The 19,988-nt window shown below is 29.6% G+C and overlaps 1 protein-coding gene across 2 annotated transcripts; it reads right to left on the bottom strand.

Moving 5' to 3' along the window:
* Nucleotides 1–1,352: 1,352 nt before the first annotated feature.
* On the bottom strand, nt 1,353–19,988 carry LOC111618717 (DNA-directed RNA polymerases I and III subunit RPAC2-like). Of its 2 annotated transcripts, none has more exons than XM_023360287.1 (5): nt 19,957–19,988; nt 14,202–14,302; nt 12,762–12,838; nt 4,447–4,526; nt 1,353–1,405 (listed from the first exon to the last, which is right to left on the bottom strand). In XM_023360287.1, the coding sequence occupies exons 1-5, from the start codon at nt 19,981–19,983 to the stop codon at nt 1,382–1,384; spliced, it is 309 nt and encodes a 102-aa protein (XP_023216055.1). In that variant the 5' UTR covers nt 19,984–19,988; the 3' UTR covers nt 1,353–1,381. The 2 variants fall into 2 exon arrangements, with proteins under 2 accessions (XP_023216055.1, XP_023216054.1); XM_023360286.1 differs by lacking the exon at nt 1,353–1,405 and adding an exon at nt 2,638–2,777.

Genomic DNA, 19,988 nt, shown 5'->3' with positions numbered 1-19,988 from the left:
CTGAAAAAATGGGCAGTCTCTGTCGGCGTATAGAGCGCCAGCTAAGCAATTAATTATTTATCATTGCTATGCATGCTATTTAGTTGCCCCGATGCCTACATCGGGCCGTTCAACTGGCTATAATATAATATAAAGATTAGAAGTACGAAATTATATACTAATCTTAACCTTGTCTTTTGCCCGGGCAACGCCGGGCTCATCTTCTTGTAATTAATATTATTCTTATCGCTAAAAAAAAAAATTCTAAATTATTGGAAGAATTACTTTCAATAAGAAACGTAAGAACACATTTTCTTTAGATTTTAAATTCACAATAACCTTATAAAAAGCAACATATTTTTGTTATTTGCTTAATATATACAGTTGTCCAACAGAAAAGTAAACTATCTTATTTACAAATCTTTTCAAAACAGACAGATTGTCCTGGCCCTAGACATTTGTCTATGCGATGATCTGGCCCTGCTTGATTGCCTAACTGGACTAACTTCCTCGTCAAGAACCTCAAGACCCACTAGCGAATCACTAAAAAGTAAAAACTGCTAGCAAATCAACCAAACTCTAGGTATTTATCGCCACGTGAACAATTGTAAACTCTCTCTCGAGAACCGTGGAACGCTCATTTAAACCATACTATCAAAACTATCGACATATTGTAAGACATTAGAGAGGTTGAGACACAAGTTCAAACGTTAAACGTGTACGGGTAGCAAAGTACACGTTACACGTTTCAAGTCCAAGTAAAAATCGTTGAGGCACACGTTCATAACATCACGTGACTCAGTGAACATCGCGCATTGACTCACGGGAAATAAGTTGAAAAAAATGGCGGAAGCAAAATAAATCATAATTTTAACCCCAAACACAAAAAATAAAGACGTTTAAGCCGATCGTGCATTCACCAAGCTACACGTAGCAAACGCCATTATGGACGGTCCAGAACTGCCAGATGGCGGCACTCACCCGTTATCCGTACACGTTTTGGGCTAAATACGTGCGCCTCAACCTCTCTATTATAAGACATCGCTCAGTAACGCGACTGCTCGCGTGACCTATTTCCAAATCGCTGTCGTCTGGGCTTCTGGGTCAAGCAAAATCCGGTGGTGTCTATCCTGACAAGGCATCGAGGAAGTGCCGACCCTCTGGTCACACTAGTGAGAGCGGTGGTTGTTATTATTAGATAATATATTAAATTAGAAAAGTTGAAATTATATTCCTATATTTTATTTGTAAATATTATATATGATACAATGCATATTATGCTTTATTTATGTAGAAAATTTAAAGCTTAAATATTTGTAAATTTTCTTTATTTTACATACAAAAATCTAAAACACATACAAATTAAATATTTACAAAATTCATGCTATTTTTCATTATTAAATCAGACTTCTTCTGAAGTAATATTCTATAAAAAAAATTATATATAATTTATAATATAATATAAATAATATATATTATATACAGTAATTATATATTTTAACATTAAAAAATACTATTATGTTTTAAAAAATGAAATAATTACACAGACTTTCATAATGGATTAATAAAAATTTTTTTATAAATTTTAAATTCATAATCTTTGAAGAAATTGATTTCATATGTAATCTAAAATGTTCATATATATAACTGAAAAATAATAATAATATTTTTTTCATTGAAAACAATAATGTTTTGTAAAATATAAAACAAGATATTAAAAATACTGTATAACAAAATTAATGTTAGGTAATAAATATTCAATAATTTCTATGCTTATTAAATTTGGTTAATGATCCAAATCAAGGCTTCTTAAACTTTTTCCATTTACAACCTCTTTTTGCCCAAGAACATTTTGAGACCTTGAGTATAACTTAGGTATTATATATAAAATAAACATAATAAATCAAAAAATGTAATTCTAAACAATTCTTTGTTATACTTATAATTTTACTACCATTAATTAGTACAAAATCAAATTTGGATATTAATGAAATGACTAAATTTGATTAATGAGTTAAATCTTGGCTGAATATTTGATGTTGCAAGACACAGTACAGTAATCTTCAACATTTCTCAGAGTTAACTGATTTTTTATTTTCCAACTGTCAATGATGAAAACAAAAAACAATATAACAAATACAAGAAGAGAATGATGAATAGATTGTATAAAAATAAAAATTTAAATAATACTGTTCTGCCCACTTCAACATACAATGATAAGAGGAAAGATCATAAGTATGACTTTTGTCTCAGAAATTGGAAGAATTGATTCTACTAAGCTTGGCATCAATCATAATGACTGAAAATGGTTTCATTTCATTATCTCAAAAAATATTGATAAATATATATAAAACCTTAGATCAATGGTTCCCAATTAGTGGTACACGTACCCCCAGGGGTACACGCAGCAATCTAAATTCGGTCGATTTAAAATTTAAATGCATGAGATAAAGCAATCAAATGAATAATGGGTGGACCATCAAAAATTCGGCAATTTACAACACAATGCCAAATGCTCAAATTTGTTTATTTATAACTAAAAATATTCTCAAAATTTCATCAAAAAAATGCGTTTGTGACAATACCTAAATGAAATTCTTACACAAGAAACAAAAATTGTACAGTTAACACAAATTCTGTTAATTGTACAATTATCATTATTATCATGTCAACGAAGCGGCAATAAAATATTTACTACCATTTTCCACAACATACCTCTGCGAGAGCGGATTTTTGGCCATGACAAACGTGAAAACTAACATCTCCGACTTCAACTCAAAGACAACTTGAGACTGAAGCTGACCAAAAAAGCAACCAGAGTTTACAAAGTTGTGCAAAGAAAATTGTGCACATTTGTCACATTAAAATTAAATAACCTTATGTTATTTTCATTATTATTAAAATTGTATTTTAAAGGTAATAAATGTAAAAAAATCTTATTCTATTTATCACTAGCTGTCACCCACAGCTTCGCCTGCATTATATCGAATTTTCTCGTGGGAGTAAGATATTTTCTTGCAGTAAAATGTAGCCCATGTCCATATCCAACATGTAAGCTATCTCTGTGCCAAATTTTATTAAAACCTGTTCAGTGATTTAGATGTGAAAAGGTAACAGACAGGCAGAATTATTTTCGAATTTATAATATTAGTATGAATTAATATGAATTTCTGCTATAAGAGGTACGGAAGTTTGAGTTCTTTCTTGAAGTGGTACGCAGGAAAAACTAATTGGGAACCACTGCCTTAGATAAAAATGCCCTGTTTTGCACAAAATCAACACCAACACAAAACAAAAGAACTTGTCTATTTTTTAGAATTTCTGTGTCAAAGAAAGAACCTGTTGGTCAGATAAATCAATAGACTGTTTAAGTGTATTAAAAAGTTATTTTAATAAAAATGTTTAGTAAATGCAGAAACAAATAAAAATAANTTTAAGTGTATTAAAAAGTTATTTTAATAAAAATGTTTAGTAAATTCAGAAACAAATAAAAATAATTTTTAATATATTTAAAAATTAAATAAAGGTAAATATCAAGAATCTTAGTCCTAGTTGGCATAGCTTCTTCTACATCATATTTTTTTCTAATTAGTCCAAGTTTTATAAATAATCAATTTAAAAAAAACTCAATCTGAAAAATTTAAAAAGATGGATTTTAATTCTCAAGAAAAATAATTTTACTGATTCAGAACTTCCTGGTTCTTGATAATCCAAATGTTGAGGTAAACACTATCCATAGTCAAAATATACCACCCAAGGATATATAAAATATACATTTTTTACTTACATGAGGAGGAATGACAACATAAAAATTTTATTTAAATTTTTATTTTTGCTAATCATGTAATAAAAATTCTTTTATGCTTTAACAGAAACATAAACTATTATGTTTCTGTTAAAGCAGAAACTTTGCTGGTGTTACTTCACATGATACCATATGCAATGAAAAGTTTGAAAAAGTGAATGATAGTACTGAAGAATGAGACTGAATGGAGTAATAGATTTAATTGAAAAGTAGCAGCAGATCACAGTGAGAAAAAGATATATAAATGTTTTATTTCTGCTATATATCCATAACATGATTTTTAATTTTAATTACACTTTTAAATCAAAATGGTTTTGATAATTATTTTTGCTAACCAGTATTGAAGAATCTGACAGAAATATTTCAGGTTAAACTGACATTCTTCACAAACAGTTGCCAAAGTTTAGCCACCCCAAATTCTGTTATGTAACCATACATGGGGTCACAACCCACAGTTTAAGAAGCCTTGATCTAAACTAAATGTAAATTTAAATACATTATATAAGTGTTACTACATTATATAAATGTTACAATCAAAATCAAATAAATTTGTGAATAAATACAAAATTTAATATTATCTTCTAAAATTTAGAAAATCATTTTAAAAATGTTTACATGATGTTATTCTTAAAAACAGGATAAAGAATTTGATATAAGTTTACCTGAAATTTTTCCAACACAATTTCACATAACTGGTTTAGATCTTCAAGTCCTTTCCGAAACTGATCTGTAGCTGATGATCCTATTATGAAAGAATTTATAAATTATTGTCATGTAAAACTTTATTAAAGCTACTTTATACGTAGGCTGTTTTTTTCATGCTCCAGTGGTCCACAAAAAAGAGACAAGTGTAAATAACAAAATGAATTTATTACCAAAAGTTAGGTACAAACATGTTTACTTTTTGACATAATTATCGTGAAGATTGAAGAATTTTTCATATCTGGAAATGAGCTTTTCCATCCCCTTGTCATAGAATGTTGTCACCATTGGAAGTTGCTCAATGCTAAATCGGGGTTATACGCTGGGTGTTTAAAGGTGGTGAACACTTCCACCAAGCTTAAAACTTTTTAAAGTGTGAAGACTTCCACCTCTTTCCTGAACTGAAAACATGGCTAACAGGGCAGAGGTTTGAGACTAATGATGATCTACAAAACAACATTGTTAAGGCCATCTCAATTCACTGGCGACAACATTCTATGACAAGGGGATGGAAAAGCTCATCCACAGATATGACAAATGCCTCAATCTTCACAGTGATTATGTTGAAAAGCAACCATGTTTGTACCTAACTTTTGGTAATAAATTCATTTTATTTACACTTGTCTTTGTTTTATGGACCATCAGAGCTCAAAAAAAAAAACCATCCTCGTAGTATCATTTTATGATACCAATTATATAATCAAATTATCTATTTCAAAAATAGATAATGTATTTTATGGCATATAAGATGTATCCCCAAATTGGCACAGAATATTTAGGAAGAAAAAAGTACCATATTTAGTATATTTAAGCAATTCCTCTTAGCACTAATAAACTCTTTAAAAAAAAAAAAAAAAGTAAAATTAGAACAAATTTTTATTTATTGGGAAAAAAGATGATTTAAAAACAGTCATTTATAATTAAAATTTACCATGGAATATTCTAATTAATACCTGCAACAGCAGCTTAACTATAAAGAGAAAAAATTACAATTAAAATAACCAGTAAATACTGGTACATGAAATTTAGAGAATTAATTAGTCTATTGAAGATCACAAGAGTGCAAAATACATATAAGATACAGAAAGATTTTTGATCAACCATATGTCATAATATGCCATAAAAGACAAGTAATTTTATCCATAACTGTATATTTTCTTAAAATAACACAAAAGAATTCAAAACATATTAACCAAATAAAAAATAATTACCTACTTTATTCAATCTCATTTATTTTTATTATAATAACAACAATTTTCATCTCAATTTCAAAAATACCAGAATAATTTTCATATAATCACAACATATATATTAACAGCCATGCTTATATAAATATATCACTTTTTTTTTAAGGTATTTACATAGATGTATACATAAGCCAAAATGTATTTTGGACCAATTGGCCCATCTTCAGTTGGCTCTTTCACAAATATACATACATAAAGATTAAACTTACAACTGAGATTTTTAGAATACATTATGTTACTATCAGTTTCATTACTTCCATTTTCAAATTTTCTATTCATTTACTTATGATTTTACTCAGGTTTCTCATTTCTTAGCCTTTTGCTAGTCCTGGGATTTCAGGAAAAAAGTGAACTGTTTTCCAGGATCCGTGGGTAGAATTAATTATTTTTAAGACAATACAAAATACCTTGAAATCAAATGATATAATTATTTTTCATTTTTTGAAGTAATTTAATTCATTCTGCAACCTCCAAAATCATATTAATAATGCTGTGTAAGATATATATTAAAAATTACCTTTGAATTACATAGAAATTTTCACAAATAGAAAAAATTTATTAAAGTTTGCTGGAAACAACTGCATACAACAACAACAACAACGGGGGGAAAAAAGCTTTGAATTGAGTTGAAAATTTTTAAAAAATGAACTTAGATCAATCAAACTTCTAACTTAAAGATAATTTTTGTTTTTTAAATAAAACAAAATACAAAATATTATTGTAAATTTTTATAATAAAATTTTAAAAAGCAAAGATTGTCAACAATACTCTGATCACTCAATCTGTTTCTTATTTTAGTAATGAAAAATCCTGCTACTAAGAATGCCCTTTCCGATTCAATTGATGTGAGTGGAATTGTGTTTAATGCATTTAAGAGAAGACAGATGTTATCTGTTTTTTCACCTGTAACCTGGAAGATTTCTAGTTCATTTTCGAGATTGTAGTGCTTCTTTTGCTCTCTAGTATTCTTGATTTATCTACTTTAATAGAAACATCATGCTTATAGCCCAATAATTCAGCAGTTCGTTTGTCTTTAATAATCAGGTTTACGAAGAAAAACTTCATACTTTTTGTATCCTTTTCCAATTTGCACAACCTGGCATTACGCAGTTATTGAAGCTACTGGGCATGGTTAAAAATTAAGACAGCATAAGCACAATTATTCCAGATATTACAGGTTCTGAGAAGTAAAGAATTTTCAGAGTCCTGCCACAAATAAGCTACATATTGATTATTGATCATTTGTGACATGCCATAACAAGCAAAAATGTAAAAAAAACTAATAAGTATGTTTAAAATTAATAAATACAAATGTATTCTGACAGTTTATGAGTTAATTATACTTTCTATTTGCAAAATTTCCTCAACCTTAACACAAAATAAGAAAAAAGTGAACTTTTAAGAAATTTGCAGGATTTCCTGGGTTAAAAAATCAACCAGCATCCCGTTTGAGAAAACAAAGATTTTATGTTGTTATTTTTTTCCTACAATTTGCACTATCTAATATAATTCAAAATACAAAATTAAAAGTACAGTTTTTAACTTCATACTTTTTCATGCTTCTATATTCTTATACTCCATTTCCTTCATCATTAAAAAATTTGTATAATTTCTTTAACATTCACAACTTTTAACAAACCATTTGTAATCATACACCATAACAGCACTATTAACTATTTTAACATACATATTATTAAAGTGTATTTTGAACTGCTGGAATACCATGAGAAGAAAACTGCAGAGAAGAAGCCTAAAAATAAACAACTGTAATTGTAGGTGTATGTTAGATGAGTTTGATATCATATGCTTAATATGGTATCTTTGAAGAAATTCATCCATTATATGATGAGCACTAAGGTGTGTATGGTAAACAAAAGCTGTTATTAACAGTCAAGGTGGCCCTACAAAATATTAGAATACCATTCAATAAGAAGTAACTGTTAATACTGTTTTTCACGCCTACTTATATTGTAAACCCTTATTTTGCTCCCATAAATGTGAACAGCAAGTTCTTGTGACAGTGTTCATTAACAGTATTGGTGATAGTCTGAGAGAATAAACACTTACTTCAAGTTCAATGTGTAGTTCCATTATATGTAATAAACTGCATTTTCAAAAATTCTTCTTGGGTTTCTTCTCTATACTACACGTTATCACAAAAAAATTTTAATCATAACTTAAATATGCTACTTTGCATATCTGTTAAATGCTTTATGGTATATGTTATAAGTGATGCAATTTCCATAACTTCTATGTATACACTATATATGTCATTACAGTGGTAACAATGGACTTATTATTCATACTATTGATATTGCATAACAGTGTCATTGGAACAAAAAAGAATTACTGTATATTTCCACAGATAAGATGATAGTTGTATCATAAAAAAAGGCCCCCAAAATCCAGAGTCGTCTTATAGGACAGATACAAAAAAAATTAGATTGAAATTTATATAAATTAAAACCATCATAAAAAAGTATATATACAGTTATACAGTTAAAAAATTATACAGTTTGTCCAAACTGTAATTATAACATTAAAAGTGATCAGCAAATAACACAGAAAATAAAACACCTTAATTTGTTGCTGAAAAAAATATACAGTAGACCCCCCTATAATGCTTAGATACGTTCCACGTTATTCAAATTTTATGCTGTAGGAATCATTAAATACATGAGCCAATCGCAGCCGACACGTGTGCAGTTTACGGACTACGGCTGTTTGAAAGGTTTTCTTCTATAAAATTAACTGATTCTAGAGTAATTCGACTCAACATTTCCAAAACACGTATAATTTTTTGGGAATAATCCGTATAAACTATGTTATAAACAAAAAATTGTAGGATTACTTGCCGAGTGTGCACCGTTCGACTACGCCGTTGCTTACGCTTGTTTTCGTCGAGGAGCAGCACACCAAACGGCGGCCGCGTTTTCTGATAAATTATTTTTCTGTGAAAAATTCGTTGACCTTTGGAGACATCATTAATAGAAATAATTTTTATGGCTGTTGAATAAAAAATGTTTCTTTCACAAGAAATGTATAAAATTAGTGCTGTATTTGGCTTATGATACCTAATTTACATACTGTACAGACGATAGTAAACTCAACTTACTCGCCTAAACTGTCCGTAGCGTGGCACTAGACGGCGGAAAGTATATATATAATTATAATAAAGTTACAATAAATTAAGTTAATATATAATTATATGTACAGTACCTAATTTATATATAATACTGTACAGACGATAGCAAACTCAATTTACCCGCCTAAACTTTCCGTAGCATGGCGCTGGATGGCGGAAAGTAGTTTGGCTGCTCATCCACTATTGGTCCAGATTCGACCAATCTTGTCGCGACACGAGTCGGCGACAATGTTTTATGAGTCCCTTTATACAAATATTGCCGCAATTTTTTCACTACGTTATAGGAATTTCCGTTACAGGAATGCACGTTACAGAGGGGTCGACTGTAATTAAAAAGCAAAAGTTTTCAGCCTGATTAACAGGCCATCATCAAGTCCAAAAAACAAAAATGGAACAGATACGTTCCATGTATATAATACAAATATTTAAATCAAAACTTAGAACAAAAATTTTTAAAAATATACAAGAGAAACCATAATTATTTACTAATAGAGAGTATGTCCACAAAATAGAATAGCCCATACAACATTTTTGTGAATAGTCAAGGTCATTACCCAAATGCCTGAATCAGTGCGAACATTTGCAACAATTGCAAGGCAATGCTGCTAGATGCAAGAAAATAAAATTTGTTCATTCAAAAAATTACAAATAGGACATAATTCCATATACGCTACACAGTATTATTATCCAGATGATTATCACTGATCTAAACTAAATTCATAGGCCGTTGATAGTTTGGGGGTTGTCATATAAGACAGATATATGCTAAAACTATAAAACTTTGACAAAAATTTATACCTCATCTTATCTGCAAAAATATACAGTAAGTTTTCTTATAAATGAAAGTTCCTTTAAAAAGATCACAAATATCTATAATGTTTGTAACACTTGTATAACTTATAACACTTATAAGTTATAGGTTTATAACTTATTAATTATATTTTAAATAATGCAAAATTGTTACCATATATGTGGTTATTAGTAATGAGACAATACCAAAATTTCTCCCAATTCCAATTCCTTTGAATACTTTTTAAAGTTTATTTTAGTTTAAAAAAATGAAGATTTATATTACAAGCATGGTACATGTAAAGTATTAGTTTGGGAGTAAAAGAAAGCAATTTGTGATTAGTTAAATTGGACCCAGGTGTGGTCCAGTCATAAAACTACAGTAGACCCCCCTATAACGCACAGATACATTCCACGCTATAAGAATTTTACATTGTAGGAATCCTTAAATACATGAGCCAATAACAGCCCGACTCGTGTGAAGTTTACGGACTACGACTGTTTGAAAGGTTTTCTTTCATAAAATTAACCGATTCTAGACTAATTTGACTCAACATTTCCAAAACACATATAATTTTTTGGGAATAATCCGTATAAACTATGCTATAAACAAAAAATTGTAGGATTACTTACCGAGTTCGACTACGCCGTTGCTTACGCCTGTTTTCGTCACGGAATAGCGCACGAAACGGCGGCCGCGATTTCTGATAACGAATTTTTCACAGAAAAATAACTTGACCTTTGGAGACATCATTAATATAAATAATTTTTATGGCCGTTGAATAAGAAATGTTTCTTTCACAAGAAATGTATAAAATTACAATACTGTATTAGACTTACGATACCTAATTTACATACTATACAGACGACATTAAACTCAACTTAACTCCTAAATTCTCCGTAGCGTGGCGCCAGACGGTGGAATAAATATATATAATTATAATAAATTACAATAAATTAAGTTAATATATAATTATATATACAGTACCTAGTTTATATATAATTAATATGTAATTATATGTACAGTACCTAATTTATATATAATTTATATATAACACTGTACAGACGATAGCGAACTCAATTTAGCCGCCAAATTTCTCCGTAGCGTAGCGCATGGTCGGCGGAAAGTAGTTCGGCTGCTCATCCACTATTGGTCCAGATTCTATCAATCTTGTCACGTCACGAGGCGGCGGCGACATTTTAGGAGTTACTTTATACGAATTCTGCTACAATTTTTTTGCTACGTTATAGGGGGTCGACTGTATTTGCCATGGTATGTGAACAACAAGTAAACAAAGGGGAGAATGAACACACATTCAAGTCAGTGTAGATGTAAAGGAAAGCTTTACCTGCAACCATCTTTTTCATGATTGGTCAGAAATTGGCTCAAATAACCTTAATATTGGGAGAAAAGACTGGAGAAAAGGAATGAAAAATAGGGCTTGGCAGGACTTAGCAGATATTCAGCAACCCCATTAAGGATAGAAAGAGAGGCTACACTCCTTTGGAAAGGCTGCTCAGGCACAGGTAAGGTCTCAGATCAGACAAAAGTGCAGATAGAGCCTCTCCATGGCACAGAAATTATCAAGTGGATATTCCCAATTATTCTAACTTGTCCTTAGTTGTTATTGTATCAATTGGTATGGTGTGATACCATGATTAACTGTATACATTGAACAAGTTGAGTGTGGAGGTGTATTTCCTACAAACATGCTATACATCAGGAACATTATGGCTGTGCTAATTCATGAAAGCCTCTTGAGGAGACAGAGAACAGAAATGGAATCTTCACTGTACATTCATTAATTAGTAAACATCAAGCTTAAGAAAGGAAAATAATTGTAAATCCAGAATCAATCTTTTGAAAAAAACATGAAAATTCTCCATTTATATGTAGATATACATGCTTTTATTGTACTACAAAGTAAATTTATAATCTTATTTCAGATTAAGTTAAAATTACAACACTACCCTCAAAAAGATTACTGCTAATTCTCTTTTATTCAAAGAATTATTCCATCATGTCATCTAGGATCACCATCTTTGGAAACTGATTCATTGGTTGATATGATGACAAAGGGGAAGAGGAAAGTAAATGAGTAGATGCACTTTTTTCCCCCATTCTTCTTGCAATCAGTAAGCCTTGTAAATGCTTTAATTCCATTGTATTTAATTCAAACATTCTACTTATTAAAATCATATAATTAAACATTATTTTACAATTTACAAAAAAGTTATTCATATAATGTCACAGAATATTAAATAATTTAAAATTTTATAACAATTGAATAAAACAGTTGTCCAAAAGTTTAGGTAAATATTAAAACTAATACTTTTGAACATTTAACTTGTATTTCCATTTGCTTTAATCACTTCAAAAATATGATTTGGCACTGTAATTAAATTTGTAAGATCTCTGTTTCTAAATTATACTAACTATTACATATAGCTTCTTTTAGTTCACTAACTGTTTCAAACTGCCTGCCCCTTCTATAAACATCTCTGTTAATTACTCCCTATAAATTTTCTGTTGGGGTGAGGTCAAAGCTTCTTGGTGACCATTTCCAAATATTAATTTTTTTAGACTTCAGCCAATCCTATGTTGATTTTAATGAATGTGTAGGAGCATTATCCTGTTGATATATCTATTGATGTCTCCCTAGTGATTCAGCAACAGGAAGAAAATAGTTATCTAGCTGTTTTTGATAGTCTTCTGACCTGTTATAAAAGCTAAATTTGTAGTATCATTAAAGATGAAGACTGCCCCAGAACATTACAGAACCATGATGATGATGACTAAAGAGACTTTTATTGCTCCTTTCTTAAGTCATGCCAAAACATCTGGGCCATCTAAGTTCCAGTTTTTTCTCCTCATCTATCCTAATAAACAGACATCTATTTGTCCTTCCATTGCATGTGGTTTTTAGCCAATTCCAATCTCTTTTGAAGATATTCAGCTTTTAGCTGGGGTCTGCATACAAAGTGTAATAGGTTAACTGAAATTGTCCTGACCCAAATATTTCAAATAATCATTGCTCTACTGAATTCTATTATAACACAATTTAAAAATATATAAATCGGATTATAAACTCACCGTATGTCTGTATCCGGAGATTTATTTTATTCTCTGATGGATGAGGAACTGCATAACCACAAAATTTGATTTCTGGACTGAATTTAAAATAAATATTTTAATAAAAAATTAATTTTAAGTATTATATACAAATATATAAACAATAACTTATCATCACAGCTGTTCTAAATATAACAGCAAACAAATACAGTTTCTTTTTGTACTTAAATTTAACCTATAATTAGATATTTGATATTTTTGAACATTTCATATTTTAGTAAAGTATCAAAGCTTTGAATGTAGTTATAAAGGTGGTCATTGTCATGCAATATTACAAAGTATTGAGCTGAGCCATAAGTAATGCTTTTTTTATAAGTTTTAATAGACCTTATTTACATTAAAAACATATTCATTTAATCCAATGTACAATATCTTTCATTAGATATGACACATTTTATTCATTGATTAATAAGTTTTTTAAGCCTTTCTTATAAAAATCATCAATTTTAATTCAAAATTGTTTCACTGTTCTTCTGAATAACTTCTTTTGTATTAAAACTGTTTTGAAGGAATCAAAACAGATGACAAGCTGTAGGTGCTAGATAAGACTACGAGGGGAATGCATGAAAAGTTTCCAATCTTAATTACTGTTGAGTGATTATTGCAATTTGGGATTGAGTGTAATCATATAGCAAAATAATGTCATTCCTGTTTGTTAAATATGGGCATTTTTTCTTGGATTTTTACAAAGATTATCCAATTGCTGACTTTACTAACAACTAAGAACTGAATATAAATATTAAAACACTACCATACATACTATTATATATATATATTATTTGTTGCTGTAACTGAAGTGTTATCTCTTTTTTAATTCATATAATATTCATATAATATTTAATATTATATGAATAATTCTTAAATGTCTTCTGAAAAGCTCATTTTTTATTGACACCAATAATTTAAATTTTTTTAAAAATAATCAAAAACATGAAAATTGTTATTAAAATCATTATGTAATTAAAACAATAGCACTTGATCTGATTGGTTAGGTACATAAGTATGAAAACAATGCTTAGAAGAAATGGTGTTATTTGCCTCAACTTGATAAAGTAGGCCACAATAATTGGTTATAAGTATATATCATCATCAAAAACATTATCAGCTGATCTTTCTTTCTTTTCTCTTTTTCTTCCTTGTTGTATAAGTAAAGGTTTCTGTTTCAAGTTCTTGTCAAACAGTTACTTGTTTATACAAATAATAAACATATAACTTTAATAAAAATTTATAATAATCCACAAAAAACTTTTTGTACAAGTGTTATGTTCTTAACTACTCCACAAACGCTAAGCGTTTGTGGAGTAGTTAAGAACATAACACTTGTACAGAAAGGTTTTCATGGATTATTATTACTCAATGAAGTGTTAAATTGTTGGAAGTCGTTTTGTAATAAAAACTTACTTTTTCATTATCATATATCTCAAGGAATTTCCCAGAGTATGATCTTCACCATTCAACACAAAAGTTTTAGTTGTATCATCACCTACAAATTCTGATTGAATCTATAATAAGAACATTCAAAATAAATATACTTCAATATTTAAATCAAATTTTTTACAATTTGCTAAAATAAAGATCAAATTATTCATTTTGATAAAAATAAAACTACAATTATGATAGGCATTAATGATTTACATGAGAAACACAAAACAAGTAATGTCATTCAATTATTCATAATTTATATAAAAATAGGTACTGTATATACAATCTTTTACAATTTAGGAATCTTTACATGTGACAATATTATAATTACTAAAATTTTAATTATATGAAGGAAAAAATCTATAGCATAAATCTGTTGAATAAATAGTCAAATATAGACATGACAAACTTTTTGATCCAAATAGTTTTCTAGACTGTATAAAATTGATATAAGCCTATTTACACATTTTATAGTCAGCATACATTTAACAAATTTATCCACTCTACAGGCTTATATTTTACTTTAAAAAGTATTTTTATTTTCTGCTATTAAACAAAGATGAAATAAATTCACTAACAAAGGAACATGATAGATATAAAATGAATATTACTTTTGTGCAGTTTTTCAATTTTAATACAGTTAATTTGAAGTACATAGAATTTTTCTAAAATTAAATTAGAATTAATATTACTTTATGCTTTCTTTCTTAAAGTAGCTAATTTTAGTACCATTTGATAAATATCAGTTACACATTGAATTTTCCAAAATATAGATGCTCATTAACTGCTTTTTCAGAGCTTATACAGTGATGCCTCGTATAAAATACTTAATCCGTTCCAGGTGCACGTCCATTAAGTGAAAAGTCTGTTATACAAAACGCATTTTTCCATAGAAATACATGTTAAAACATATACAGTAGAGCATCGATTATCCGACTCAATTGGGGACTGGGGTTGGTCGAATAATTGAAAAGTCAGATAACTGAAAAATATGAAAAAATCCATTATTAGTGTAGTATATTATTATATCCCATGTAATTAGTATACCGCTATTAACCTACTTCGCATTGAATTTTCCTCCATGTTAAGCGTATCAATTTTTTTTTTTTAAATAATAATTGTCGCTATTGCATCGTTAAAAATTAGAAAATTAAGCCTCGTTTAAATATTGGCTCCCTTTCATGATCGAGCCATGTTGCCAGCTAAAACACATAAAAATACTATTAAAGTAGCCAAGACATAGCCAAATATTGTAGTGCCACATCACTAGCAGACATTTGAATTTGCCTACTAGAACGCGGTCGGTTAACCGAGGTGACAGTTAATCGGGGGTCGGATAATCGATGCTCTACTGTAATTTGTTCCACAGCATAAAATAACCATACCATAAAAAAACAAAAATGGAGCAGTCACCAATTATGCCGGGTAGTCAGATGTTGTGAGGAGGTAGAGGAACACTTTTTTCACACATACATACAGATACAGGCTTTTTACACATTACAGCAGGTCTCTTTTTATTGTTTTTTAATCAGAGTCAGATTTAGGAGAGACTACCGGAGCTTGCAGGGTCAACTCCTCTTGTTCCATCCTTTGTTTTTTGGCAGCTGGTTTCTTGAAAAACACGTCCAAGGTGGTCTGTTTCTCTCTCCTCTTCAACATCTGTAGGAAATGACGGGCAAAGGTGTCATTGTAGAGATCATTGATCCTGTTGACCTCAGCTCTGTTTGAATAATGAGTGTTGGTAAACTGTTGAACCTCTCCCCATTTTACAAGGAAGTTTTTGTCAACTTTCAGATTTCTTGCTTTGTTTCAATTGAAATCACCTTTCTGCTTTTTTAAAGCCATGATTTGCACAACACTTGAATAAATGTAAATACCCTGCACTCAGGTGATGTACTGTACGTAATAAACAAGGGAGCAAGCCGAATTCCAACGGGAGCTCTGTACTTCAGATATACTAATAATATATTCTAATAATACTAATATATTATAAAAATAGCAGATTGTCATTAGTAACAGCAAAAGAGTGGAAACATCATTCGCACTTGTTCGCAGTCAGTCTGTTGTTCGAATCACGAAACGGCCAAACAGAAAGTCCGTCGTTCACAGAGTCTGTTGTTCGAGGCGTACGTTATATGAGGCACCATTGTATTTCTCATTAACTCTAAAAGAAGTTAATGAATATCTATAATAGTTTAATTAAATTTCAAAAGTAGATTGCCATTTACATCTGATGAGATAGATCTTAAAATCTCCTTATGTGGAAAGTAATTAAGACTAGAATATGTTAAACATATGTTCTATCACAGTAGTGAAAGTTTGTTTTTAATAAGAAAAGTAGCTAAAATTCCATAAATACTCTGAAGTAGAACATAAAATGTCAGTAAACTCAGGAAAGTAGTCAAAAACAAGCTACAATAATTTTATTGGTTTATTAAAGTCACGTGTTTTGAAGTTGCAACGTCAGCAAACAATGTGTGACCACGAGAAGACGTGCGCAACTCACACTTGTTGCGGTTGCGGTCACCTGCGCAGCTGGAAATTGCATGGTGTGACCACAGCTTAATACAAGAGACATGCAACTCACACTTGTTGCAGTTGCATATGCAACTGGAAATTGCTAGGTGTGACCATTGCTTTAGTGACCAACCTATTGTTATTAAAATCAGTTGGTAGTGGTAAATGACCGTCATTCATCACTACTAACTGATCTGTATGCAGTTTTGAAAAGACCATTCATAAGTAATCAAAAAATCTTACTGGAACTAAATCAAATAATATAAGTAAACAACACCTTTTTAACAGTCCAGCAAAACGTTATTGGAGAATTATATGTTTTTGCTAGACTGTTAAAAAGGCGTTGTTTACTTATATTATTTGACCATTCATAAATAAAACAGAATACTTTATTATTCCAAATTTGAATTACAAAACTGTTAAATCATAATATTCAATTATATTTAAACTTATTAAAATAAATAAAAACAATCAATTTAAAATATAAAATTTTACCCTTGAGCAGTCATGCCAATTAAAATTACATGACCAGATTCATGGTGAACTAATTTCACAATTTGAAAAATAATTTTAGCATTGTTGTACTCAAAATATAGTATTTATAAACAGATTCCTGATATTGATTAAGAACTTTTGTTCAAGTGTAATGTGAAAAATAAATGAAAATGTTTGAAAATATAGTGAATGAATTTAAGAATTACATTACAGGTATACCTCACCTTACGTCGGTAATTGGTTCCAGGAGAACGACTTAAGTCGAAAAACGACGTAAGTCGAATTTACTTGTCTCCATATCTACTTACCACTAGGCTAAACCATAAATTACCAATTCCCATTCTGTATTTTATTTATTAATGCATTTTTAATAATATATGCTTAGTAAGGATCTATTTTAAGCTTACAAACAAATAATTTTAGTTTTTAATATAGTACAGAAAAAGTAATTTAAATTTACGAATGCATGTACTGTAAATACAGTATATACTTGTAAATGTATATATTATAATATGATTTTATGTGCTTTAAACATTTTTCTAGTGATATTACGACTTCAATATTTGTGGCGGACAGACGCAAAGTCAAATAAAATGACTTAAACTTGATTTTTATTTTTCCATATACTTTTTTGACAAACGATGTATAATCGGGAACAATGTAACTCGAAACGATGTATGACGAAGTATACCTGTATTACAAAAATATAAGTATACAAATTACAGGAATTGTTATATTTAAATCGTTTAAAAAAAATATGATAAACAGTACAAGCATAAATGATACTAAGAAAACAGCAAACTGCTAATGAAAAATAATGAATGTTAGAACACAAATAAAGTCTCTACTCTGAACTGCCCTCAGTATTTTTTACAAATTCACAATTTACACATAGAACAATGTCTATCGAATGTTCTTTGCAAGCATGATTATAACATGTTCCACACTTTCTTATGGTTACTTGATTTTGGCTCTGTCACACAAGAAGCATCATTTTCTTTTCAGCTGAAGCTTTTCTTCTGCATTTTGTTCTTTGTCTTCTAAGGGTTTGTATTTTTTTTAAAAACAACATATATGCATGGGAAAAAACCATTTTGGCACACTTAATAAATGTCCCTTCCATTAGTTGAAATGCCAGATTTTTAAGAAATATTCTTTTTATTTCAGGGTTGTTAGCATTTTCTTTGTAGATTACTTGAGTGTTTATTCCAGCCATATTCAGGAATGTGAAAAATAAACATAATGTCCACCTCCTTGTTATTCGCAAAACAAAATATTTATTTTCCTTCCATCTGATTTGAGTTATCAACACCATCTTTCGTCATGTTATAATCTAAATTACATGAGGATTTTAGTGTTTTGATCAAAAGATCCTCTCATCATGCAAGGACAATAACATCAAACCAGCTTTATTTTTTTTGAACATGAAAGACAATCATTATATCATATCGGTAACCAAATAATAATGAATCCACTTTGCATTTATGCAGTAAAAAGTGAGAAGGGATTTCTCTCCCTCTTTTTAGTGTCCCAATAGAAGTAATTTTATATTTCAGTAGTGAAAGTACAAGATCCTAACTTGTGTACCAGTTGTCGACCATCAAATTACAGTTAGAACCTTTTATAAGAGTAATAAGTGAATGCACAATATCACATGGCTTATTTAATGTTTTATAAGATTCAGATGGCTGAGTTCCACAATAAACTTGAAAAGATGAATTATAAAATGTTTTAGCATTAGTTAATGCATATATTTTTAAACCATACTTTACCAATTTTTTTGGCATATGTTGAATAAAACTGTGGCCTCTGTATGGTACAAATTTTTATCAACTGTTACAAATTTGCTGTGATTGTAGCTTCTTTTACAACTTTGAAAAAATGCATCCAGTAAAGATAGAATCATCACTAGTTTGTCTTCTTTTTTTCCATTCAGCTTGTGATTCCTTGTTGTCAAGTCTTATAGATCTCAGTAAAAACAAAAATCTTTTGTAACCCATGCAATTTCGAACTGCCAACATTCCAGTACCATGTTTATCCAAATTTCTTGAATATTAGTATAGTTTAAGCCTTTTAATCCAAACAAAAATAGATAGTAACTTGGTATTTTCAATGTTTACAAGTTCTCCAAAGCGGTCCGGTTTCGAGGCTAAAACAGGAAGAGCCGCCATGACAGTCTGCGACTCTGGACATTAATCGTTGTAAGAAAATGTGTAAATGTACATATAGGCCTATATCTTAACGTAAGAATGACTGCAGTATATGCTTAAAAATCAATACTAAATAACCAACTTTTTATTATATTAAAAAAATTCAAAGGCAACTTTTTATCAGCACGTGGTTAATTAATACAGAAAACATTAGTGAACTATACATCTGTTTGATAGGTTAACATAATTCACGTTTTCAAATACTTGATGTCATTATTTACAATTTTTCATCGTAAAATTCAAAGTACATCAGATTGAAGTCGGAAAGTACACTATCCTAACAAAACAGATCCTTTGTTACTTATTTCCAGTTAAAAAATATAACGTAACAGTGCTTGGATCTGACCACGTGTTCTTGTTCGATAATAATACCAAGTTCGGAGAGAATTTTACTCATAAATCAAACTTAACCGAACTAATCGAAAAACCTAATGCTCTTATACTTTAGTGGAAATCATAAAGATTACTTATGTCTAAATAATAGTTATACAATTGTTTTCAACTTTACTCACAACTTCCAACACTCTCTTATCCGCCATTATTG

The sequence above is a fragment of the Centruroides sculpturatus genome, unplaced genomic scaffold (genome assembly GCF_000671375.1).
Source record: "Centruroides sculpturatus isolate CEXI.00-Female unplaced genomic scaffold, Cexi_2.0 scaffold236, whole genome shotgun sequence".
NCBI classification, from domain to species: domain Eukaryota; kingdom Metazoa; phylum Arthropoda; class Arachnida; order Scorpiones; family Buthidae; genus Centruroides; species Centruroides sculpturatus.
This window is presented reverse-complemented; position numbering and strand designations above follow the sequence as displayed.